Source organism: Impatiens glandulifera, chromosome 2, assembly GCF_907164915.1.
Source record: "Impatiens glandulifera chromosome 2, dImpGla2.1, whole genome shotgun sequence".
Taxonomy (NCBI): domain Eukaryota; kingdom Viridiplantae; phylum Streptophyta; class Magnoliopsida; order Ericales; family Balsaminaceae; genus Impatiens; species Impatiens glandulifera.
The window spans coordinates 27,068,575-27,079,951 of NC_061863.1; the positions used below are offsets into that span (position 1 = coordinate 27,068,575).

General features: G+C 30.7%; 1 protein-coding gene across 2 annotated transcripts; it reads left to right on the forward strand.

Moving 5' to 3' along the window:
• The first annotated feature begins 1,664 nt into the window (after positions 1-1,664).
• On the forward strand, positions 1,665-5,771 carry LOC124926110 (probable serine/threonine-protein kinase PBL1). 2 transcript variants are annotated; one of them, XM_047466278.1, is made up of 6 exons: positions 1,665-1,887; positions 2,562-2,624; positions 3,010-3,668; positions 4,171-4,428; positions 4,693-4,812; positions 4,990-5,771. In XM_047466278.1, the coding sequence occupies exons 3-6, from the start codon at positions 3,033-3,035 to the stop codon at positions 5,626-5,628; spliced, it is 1,653 nt and encodes a 550-aa protein (XP_047322234.1). In that variant the 5' UTR covers positions 1,665-1,887; positions 2,562-2,624; positions 3,010-3,032; the 3' UTR covers positions 5,629-5,771. The 2 variants fall into 2 exon arrangements, with proteins under 2 accessions (XP_047322234.1, XP_047322233.1); XM_047466277.1 differs by lacking the exon at positions 2,562-2,624.
• Positions 5,772-11,377: the final 5,606 nt, after the last annotated feature.

The following is an 11,377-nucleotide window of genomic DNA, read 5'->3' on the forward strand; positions in this document are numbered from 1 at the left end:
TTTTTTATGGATCAAACCTCACCAAACACCAATTTTAACAAAATTTTAAACTAGACTTAGGGCGACAAAAAATATTGACATTTTTTTTCTAGTGGGGACTATTGCAGTCCAAAACTCAAGACCGACCCTGTATTAAAATGACACATCATTCTCTACCTATTAACTACCAATATTTTGTTCTCTTATAATTCTCTCTTATATATATATATTACTTGGATAGAAAAATATTATATAAAAAAAATGAAACAAAGTTAATATTATTACATAAATTACTATTAAGAAAATAGCAGTATATATCATGATTAAAAAAATATATGTATAAAAAATTACTCTCAAGATATTTGTTTATAAATATGCTCAATTAAGTGATTATTTTATAAACATTTAAGACTTGTTTAATGTTTATGTATAAGTTTAGGGTCTTTTCTACATTGTTTTGTAGATAGAAAATAAAAACAAAAATTAAAGTCAATGTTATTGGCCGTGGATTGAGACTTTCTAGGAAGGTGCCATCCTCAAGTGACCACATAATCAAATCAAAAGCGTTGAATGGTCAAACAACTTTTTCAGTATATTCTTGTAAATGCCTAATTATTTATTGCAGATTTGCAGCATTCAATAATTTCAAAATGTGTGACCATTTATGACTTAAATTATTACGACTACCATATCGCTTGTAATTCACGATTTGACATTTGAAAATAATGTTATTGTTTTATATTTGTCATCTTTATAATTATTTGAAAATATTTATATTAGAAATATTTTTAAAAAATACTATAAATTTATAATACCTAAAAATTAATATGAACTATGATAAATTCATAAAATAAAATTCATGCCAAATGAGTTAAAAATTATATCCCAACTATTGTATTATCATTTTGATCATTAATGAAAAAGATAAATAAAAAAAAGTAATTTCTTATTTTAATTTTTATTTTGAAGACTTTGTAATTTTGACCAATATAAATATGATAAAATATCAATTTTAAAGTTAGTTCAATAAATAATGTTTTTATTTTAGATATATCAGAAATTATCTAATTTGACTCCATCAATAAATAAAGTCATCTAATTTCTTTTTTAAATAGTTCACATATATATAGTTATGTAGTTATCCATTTTTATTATGAGTTTGTATGATAAGAATTTTCTCAAAATTAATTTATTTAGTCCCGCGCACAATCACACTGTCATCGAACAAATCACCAATAAAATTTTAAATTGTATATAGATTTAAACCATATGAAATTAATATAGAATTCATTTTTATATGTAAGATGTTCAAATCAACATCAAATAGAAAACTTAAATCATATTAAATTAATATATACTTAATAAAATAGAAAATGAGAGATGAAAAATGTTTTAAAATAGTTTATACACAAGATCTTAAAGTTTTTATCAAATTTAATGTACACTCAAAAGTCTTATATCAAAGGTATGAAAAACAAATTTGTAAAAACATGAAAGGTATTTATATTAAATAAAGTCAAAGTTATGAGTTTAATAAAGAATATATTATATTCAAATCCATAATTTTCAGCACATCTTCTTCAAAATAGAAATTAAAAGTAAAATAAAATTGAAGGGCATATTTATAAATTTCATCCATTATTCTACAGTAATCAAAGTTGTGTTCCCGGACCCGGTATCCCAAAATTGACTCAGGTCAGAGTCAGACTGATGTATTAGTTTCTCTCTCTAAACCAAATCCATTTTTGAACAACTCTCTTCTCTTCTCTCGTGGAGCCAAATACGAATCAACAGCCTCAATTCATTTTCTTCCTTAGATTTTTTCAATTCAGGCACCCAACTTTACTTTCTTTCATCCTATCATGTATTTTCTTTATGGAAGCTTGGATCATGCAATTTCGAATTAAGGTATGTAAACCCTAACTTAATTACATATATTTTGCCTTGGATGCGTTGTTTTTTTCTCTTTTTATGGATGCCGTTCAAGGTTCCGATGATTTTCGACATTTTAGTACTCCCCTTATTCTCAATTTGTATGATCATCACACTTTGACCAAGACTTGTTTATTTTCTTACCAAACAATGATCACATAGCTTGATGCTGGATTAAGTTTTCATTTTGTTTCTACCCCCATTAATATAGAATAGGCTTGGAGTCTTCTGATTTATAGTTGAAAAATGAAACTTTCATAGATGATTTTGAGCTATGTGACTCAGTTGCATAGTATGATATAACCTGTTTAGATTAACTAACGGCATCTTTTGCTAGTTTGATAGCAAATTGTAGAGACCAAAATTATCTGATCTTCACTCATTTTGAACAGTTAAACAAAAACAGATTCTTCTCCTGCTTCAATAATGGAATGATTAATTCCCTTTATAGATTAAGAAGATTAGAAGTCATTTTCGAAAATGGTTAAATGTAATATCAGCAAGGAGTATACAGGATTACAGAAGTAATATGTAAATTAAGGTCTTCAAGACATTATATTATCAGATTGAAACCTTTTCACATGAAATCTAGATTCTTGCAATGCTAATTGAACATATATTTTTAGCTAAGTTAACATGTATAATTTCAGGTGAACGGACCAATAACAATCATAAGGTGATCTATCCGATTGAGCTAACACTATACCGGCCTGGTGAGTAGATAATCTACTACAACATATCATTTAAGTGGTAACTATTGTTTTATAAATTAGATGCTGCATTTAAATGTCGATATAACAAGGAAGCTATTCATTGTAACCGCTGATTAAGAAAAGCCTTTTAGCATTAGTTGTTTATTGTTATAATTTAAGTGGTAACAATTGTTATGCAAGAAAATGTGATTTTGTGAAATCTGAACTTCGACGGAGTAGCTCTTCCATCTTTCTTTTCTTTGTGACTCTTGGAGAGTTGAGTGTTGCAAATTCCCTCCATTTGTTACCGTCTTTTTATATTTTTTGTATTTATGTATTTCAGACCTATTGCATTCCAAAATGTATTTCCCTTCCATTCCCCCTGAATTTCTTTAATTTTCTGCAGGGACTGCAACTTTGTATATAAAAATGGGTTGCTTCACAGTCCTGAAATATAAGAAGAAACGAAATGAGCAGGGTAGCATTGTCAAACGTTTCATCACTCCGGAGCATTCATCAGCTGCACTGCCTGAACCAAATTCCCAAAGTCGAAGTTTGCAGTCTGCACCCCCGAGTTTTAGAACGCGAGTAAAACCCGTTCAGCAGGCAAACAAAGTTTCAAATAGTAGAACAAGGGCATTATCTGCTCCGTGTAGTCTAGATACGGCAGAAGAGGATGCCCTTTCATCAGTTGAATGTGAGGAGCAAGAGGATTCCAGAAGTCGGATTGGGTCAATCAAGGAATATCATTCCCAAAGTCCACAACCACTTCCTCTACCAGAACCTCAGGCACAAAACGCCAATGTTCTAAAGAATTTGTCGAGCTTTAAAAGTTCAACTTCCAGTGGTCCTCTCAACACTTCAGGGCCTCTTCCACTCCCTCCTCAGGGAACAATAAGAAATTTCTCATTTGAAGAAATTGCAATGGCTTGCCATAATTTCTCGCAAGAGCTGTGTTTATTAGAAGGTCTTTCTTCTTCAATGTATATAGCTTCCTTTGGAGATGATACATCCACCTCGAGAAAACAAGAAGCTGTTGTAACTCGCCTTCACAACTCCCCCCTGGTAATAATTGATTCATGTATTCTTATCTTTTCCTCTCGGGGTTGATTATTCTTCTCTGTGATAGCTGGTTAATTACAGTTGGAGCTTGTTTGATCTAGTTTTCTTTTCTTGAAATAATTCAATATTTTGGAATAAAACTTGGTTTGATGAAAAAATGGATTATTTGGGTTGAATGACTGCAATACTCTTTGTTTTTAATATTTAAAATGTTAGAAGAATTAAGTAAAGGTAATTTGGTATTTTGATTTATGATTTGAATGATGAATTGATTGATGATGCGATAAGGGGTTATTTCATCAAACAAAGCCTTGAATTTGGTACCAGAAGTTTTTCTATTGAAAGTGCCAATAGAATGAATCATTTATCTCTTTGACTTTTGTTATTGATTTTATTTTTAACCTCTGAATATTTTCTCTTCCCAAAGTTGTCTATTTGTTGAGCTTGAAATTAAAACACTTATTTATGTGATAGACATAAACTCATGAATTCATCTTCCTTCCAGGTGTTGAGAGATTTCGTAAATGAGGTGAACAAATTATCATCCTTGCAGCATTCTAACCTCTGCAAATTATTGGGTTTTCATGCACGTGATGGATCGGACAAGAGAATGTTGGTTTACGAGAGGCTTTTCCATGGAAGTTTAGACAGACTTTTATATGGAAGATCAGATGGGCCACCTATAGATTGGAATGCCAGAATGAAGGTAGCATTATGTGCTGCACAAGGTCTTACATTCTTACACGAGGAAGGGCCTTTTCAGGTATGATCTAGTTCCCTTTTATTGACGACCTTGTTTGATCCAGGATTATTTGAATAACCGTGATTATTTTTAAATAACCTTGTTTGATGTAAGTTATTGAAAATCAGGTTATTTTGGTACTTTGAATGATCTGATTGTTGATTGGATAATGATTTATTTGAAATTAATCTTAAATAACCCACATCAAACAAGGCCTACATATTCCTGCAAATTCTCTATAGTCAATGTGTAATGAAACTTATATCTATATCATTCTGCTTGCAGGCAATGTACAGTGAGTTTTCAACCGCTAATATACAGATCGATAAGGATTTTAGGGCAAAGCTATCAGGATTTGGATGCGTTAGTCACTTACCAGAAAATGAGATTCCTAACAGCTCTGTTGTAAGTACTTAAGAGTTACCTTACTCATTTACAGTATTTATAATTTGAGCAAATATGATAGACACTCAAGTAGAGTAAATTGCACAAATATAATCATTGTTTTTCTTTCCCCTTGTTTTTAGAATTTCCAATTATAGTGTTTTTTTTCAACCATTTTTATTATCCAATTTTTCTCAGGCTTTAGCAACTTTATCAATGGAGACATTGGAGAGAGGATTGGTTACTCCGAAGAGCAATGTTTGGAGCTTTGGGATAGTTCTTCTCGAAATACTCACAGGCAGGAAGAATCTGGATAGCAGCCGGCCCAAGGAAGAGAGGAACTTAGTGAAATGGAGCAAACCGTATTTAGCAGATGACAGCAGGTTGTCTCTAATAATGGATCCTCAACTAAAAGCCCGTTTCCCAATCAAAGCAGCTCGAGCAGTAGCTGACATATGCCAAAAGTGTTTACAAAAGGAATCTATGGAAAGACCTACAATGAGAACAATAGTGGAACATCTCAAAGTGATACAAGACATAAAATACTCATGCAGGTTCCCACTTCAAGAACCGGGAACAGCTGCGCGAAAGCAAATATCAAAATCTCTTAGTATGAACGGAATTGTGATTAGTCCAATGAGGAGGTCAACAAGTTCGGCATCATTAACAGGGGCAAGTAAACCGTTTTCTTCAGCTCCAATAGTTTTGCCGCTTCCTCCTCTTCGGACTTGTTCTTCCATTCTCATGATGGAGGGAGGACTTGTTCAGCATGAAAGACGCAAATCAGTGTCTTCTTCGGCAGGGGATGTTCAAGGGCCGAGTGTGGAAGGATTTTAGTTTTTTCATTTGTTTGAGTTATTTTGTTTGATTGATTGGTTGTTGGTTGGTTTTATATATTATTATTATTTTTGTGTTTTCTGACATAAATATTATATTTTTATTATTTATACCATGTATAAAAGGAACTAGATTTTGCTCTCCGAAGCATTGGCATTTAATTAGAAAACTATAAGAAAGATAATGTCTTTTTATCATTATCTCATATGTGATAATGTTTTCTTAAGAATTGGCATTTTTGTAGAAAAAAAAACTTAGAGGAATAGCAAGAAACATTGAAAAAACTAATTATAAAATGTTTATATATATAATTTGTTGAATTTAGAAACTAAATGTCACTTAAAACAATTTTAATGTAATCAAATTCTTAATTTTTGTACTTAACTGTTCTAGTAAATTAAATATAAAATATTTGTTTTCTAAAATTTTTGCAATAAAATACATGACACTTTTAAAAAAGACTTTTAGTAATTAACTAAACTCTTATTTCTACTATTATTATTCAACTTTTTCTTATTTTTATTAATTCTTTATTTTCAAAATCTAGTTTTTTTAGTTTAGTTATAAATATGATACTTCAATTATTTTGTAATCAATTCATTAATATAATATTTCATGAACAATATTCAAATATTTAAAAAACAGAGATGTTATTACTCTTTATTTTGTCTTTCTTTATTTACAAGTTTTAGTTTTTTTTCTTGGTATCAAAGTTAAATGATAACTTCTACAATAAACGTTAAAAATCAATAAGGATACAAATCGTAACATACTTTCATCTACTTTGAAACACACAACTATGTTATTTAGAAATCTCAAAAACTTCCTCCCATTAAAGGTTGTGGTTTCATACAACTTAATAACAGAGAAGAAAAACATCTACCAACTTTAATTAGGATCCACAAAAATAGGATAATAAAAACAATCAAGTAAGATAAGGAGATAACAGACAAAATACACTATTTCTATTATTCATTTTTATGCCTTTTAAAAGTTAATTCTTCGTTTGGTTTGGTTTGGTTTGGTTTGGTTTGGTTCATTCTTTGACTTCTCCTCCAAAACTAGAAGACGGAAAAATTTGTCTTCAATTTTCGATTGGATTGGTCCAGAAAGGCATGAAACTTTATTTTTGGGCGTAAAAATTTCTTCTTCCATATAGTATTTTTCTTCGTTTTAGTACAAGAACCATCCGGTTTTAAAATCCAAATTTAAAGAATAAAAAGATTCAAGATTCAAAATTTAAGATTGGTTAATTTCAATTTTTGTCGATTTTTTTTCACACAAGTCATTGCATATGCTAGTGATACGGCAAGAAACTTTGGAAAATCTTAGAATAAATTTTCTCTAGTTAAACTATGACTCAATTTCAAACTTTCACAAAAGGTAACTCAAGTGTTCAAAAATATCATCAGAAAATGAAATTGGCAGCTTACGTCTTGGCTACAACTGACCATAAAGTTACGGATCTTGATCTTCTTCTTCATATTTTTGAAGGCTTGTGATCAGAATTTGAATCAGTTGTTGTTAGGGTCTTCATAAGACAAGAACTCATACTCGTAAATGAACTTATGAGTCTTTTTTTACTCACAAGCAACACCTTCTTTTTTCACGCCCAATAGGAGAACTTACAGCTAACATCACATATGGAAGAAATTACAAGGAAATCAAAATAATCACCGAAATGGAGGTCGTAGAACTTCATGTTCATATTCATCACATTTTTCTGGATAAACAGAAAAATCTAGTAGATGGAATGGATTAAAAGGTGGGTCTTGTAACGATAGTAAACATTCTTCAAATAAGATTACTCCAAATATAAATCGTAATAGCGAAAATTGTCCCAAATGTATCACTTACAATAGATCAGGACATACTAATGCATATTGTCAAACATATATTATATGTCAGATTTGCAATAAAAATGGGTATCAAACGACGAGTTGTTATCAGCGTTATGATAAGAAATAATCTTCTCCAATAATTATGATGACTTATCATCCTACTAGATTAGATCCAACATGGTACCCCGACTCTAGTGCATCTAATAATATTATATTAGGTTTAGGTAAACTTCAAACTTACATTCCTCATATAGGTGACAATGATATTAAAAAGGTAATGACATAAGTATCTATATAGCTAATATTGGAAAATCAATTATTCCTAGTAGTCAAAAGACCATTACATCTTCAAAATATTTTTTATGTACCAGATATTTAAAAATTTACTAAATGTAACTCGTTTTGCACTCGACAATAATATCTTTTTTTGAATTCCACCTTACCTTTTGTATTGTAACGGACGATAACTTTCACACTTCGCAACCCTATAGAGTTTAGGTCATCATTTGAATGAGGGTGTCAAAGGTTGAGCTTCTAAGATGGTCACTTGGAAGATGTATATATTGCATTGAATTTTACCTAACAATGTAAGGCATCACGAGGTTCTTATTGCAACACGCTCTAAGGGGACACATGACATCATCGTTTGAGTTATCTCACTTCAACAACAACATCATATCTCGTTTTAAATTACTGATATTAAGTAAAAAAAATTCACATTTTGTGAATCGTGTAATATTGGAAAAATTCACAAACTTTTATTTCTAGTTTCATATTCACGAACTCATTATTATCTTGATTTGCTACATTTTGATGTATGGGGACCCAACTCAGTTGATTCTTTATATAATTATCGATACTTTGTTTTGTTTGTGGATGATTATAGTTGATTTATGTGATTATATCCGCTTATATAAAAAAACAGACGTCTTGAATGTTTGTACCAAAGTCAAAATTTTAGTTAAAAATTAATTTAACGGAAAAATTAAAATTCTACAAACAGACTGGGGAGGAGAAGATCCTAGTTTTAAATCAATTATAGTTTTTAATGGAATACAACACCGACACTCTTTCTCACACACTAGTGAACAAAATAGAATTTCTGAAAGAAAAATCTACTATCTAACTGAAACAAGTCTAACATTTCCTCGTTCAAAGTTACCACACACATATTGGGTTGAAACTTTTCTTACCGTCACATACTTGATCAATATACTACCAGCACCAATCGCGTAAATCAACATTTGAAGTTTCTTTCAATAAACTACCCAACTATACAACACTAAACTTTTTGTTGTGCATGTTACCCTCTTACACGTCCTATAATTAACACAAACTAAATTTTAGATCGATTCAATGTTTATTTATTATTCATAGCTCTTCTCACAAATGATACAAAATTTTACATATTCCAATAGGCAGATCATCATAACTCGACATGTTACTTTCAACAAAACGGTCTTCAATGTCACTTCCCATGACAACATCAAAAAAAAATGCGACTAATACACCAACAATAAAATCCAAACTTCTTTGACATACAAATTGATCCTCCTTGCACTCAAATTCCGAAACATTCACCATCTATTTCTCGTATAGAAGTTAATTCCACAACCACTCCTCATGTTGAGCCCATTGAGCATATAACTACTCAACCTGAGTCTATAGAAGACGTTGTTAGAACCTTATGTTAGAATTAAACTATTTCCATTATTAAATGGAAATGAGAATTTGGGCAAATGAAATTTAAACTAAATTCAAATATGAATTACTGGTGAAATTTAATCCAAATGAAATTCACACTAAATTTAAAAATGAATTAATTGTGAAATTTAATTCAAAAGAAATTTACACCAAATTCAATTGTGAATTAATGGTGAAATTTAATCCAAATAAAATTAACACCAATTAAAAAGTGAATTAAGGTGAAATTTAATCCAAATGAAAATGAAAATGAAAATGAAAATGAATTTGTTAACTATTATAATTAACATTAATGTCTTGAATGATGCAATTAACAAATAATGTTAATTGTTATTGTAACTACAAAATACTTATTCCTATAGCCTATGTAACTTGCATTCTCCTAATGAAGAGGAAATATCAATGTAATGAAGAGACAAACAAGGTTAAGTATTGGATGGATGAATTAGTGACCGTTGGATTAAAGAATTGATGAATGGTTTTAGGGTTTAATTTTCAGCTATATATATCTCTTCACTATAATTATATTTTATACATCATCTTATCATTTCTCACTCTAGAATTCCAAAAGTTTTCCTTATATTTGTGAGTGTTTTTTTAAGTGTTCTTCGAGTTTCTTGACTCGACTATTTCTGTGTGAAACCCGATAATTGGATTTAGTTAATTTTATCAAGTTCGTTGTTGTAGTGGTTATTTTTGTGCTAAACCATTACAGATTTCATTGTACCATGGGAAGAGCCACCGACGGAAAATAATTAGCACAAGTGGGAGACGGTAAAACAATCTTAATATTACATATATCGGATTTTTGCACGTTTTTGGTATATTTCAGAAATGACTACCGAAACACTCATTTCTAACATGAGGATGCATGTTCTTGTTAACCATCCAGATAAGTAGGAAAAGTTTGACGGTTCGAACTTTAAGAGATATCAGTATGAAATGTTTTTCTACCTCGCGACTTTGTCATAGAGGATTCTCCGACCCTTAAGATTGATGAGCCAAACGTGGCTTCATCATCAGATGCATATGTGCATCTAAAAGTTAATGTGCAAGCGGCTTCGACCATTGATGCTTAGAACCATTATTATGTAGAAATTATGTATTTAATGAGTTTTTGGATTCATTGTACAATGTGTATAGTGAAAAGAATATAGAAAAAATTATGTGTAAAATAGTTTATGGTCGGTCGATTTTTGGACTACAAAATGTAGATTCAAGACCGGTCTAAACAAGTTCAAGAGATCAAAATTATTTTGCACGAAATTCATGCCAGGGTATTAATTTTGAAAAAAAAAGTGGCAGCTATTATTGAGAAATTTTCACCGTCTTGGAACGATTTCAAGAATTATCTTAAGCACAAGCAAAAAGAGATGAACGCAAAAGAATTGATGATTCTTCTACGCATTAAAGAGGAAAATAAAAGCGCCTCCAATAAATACTTTAGTCAATATGTGGATAAAGCAAATATGGTGGACCATGGTAAAGACAAGAAGAAACACAATTCTTTTGTTAAAAACCGGAACCTTCATCTTAAAGGAGGAATTTCTATGAAGTTCGTGGGAAAGTGTTTTAATTGCAATGGAATAGGCCATAGATCTTCCATTTGCAAGAAGTCGATGAGAGTTCGAGAGGCTAACTTAACTCAAGGATTGTCAGACATGGATCTATGTGCCGTGATATTTGAGGTTAACTTGGTGGGGTCTAATCTACGAGAATGGTGGGTTGACACAAAATCTACAATATGTGTTTTCTCCAACAAATAAGTAATTGCAAGTCACGAAGAAATGAAGAATGGTGAAAAGTTGTTCATAGGGAATTTTTTCACTTTCGACATACATGGTGAATGAAAAGTGGTGTTAAGGTTGTCTTAAGAGAATGACATAACTTTGACTAAGGTGTTGTATGTTCCGGAGATCCGGAAAAAATTGATATTCGGTTCTCTTTTAAGTAAGCATTGTTAGAAATGTGATTGAGTTGGATAAAATTGTTTTATCCAAATGTGGAATGTTTGTTGGTAGATATTATGTTATTGATGGGCTTTTTAAGCTCAATGTAATGACAGTTAAGCCAAGTATGAATGAAAAGAATAACTCTTCTATTTATTTGTTGAAGTCTTCCATTTTATGCATGATAGACTAGGTAATATTAATTTTGATTTGATGCATCAATTAATAAAACTTGGTAAAAAGATAAAGGTGTTA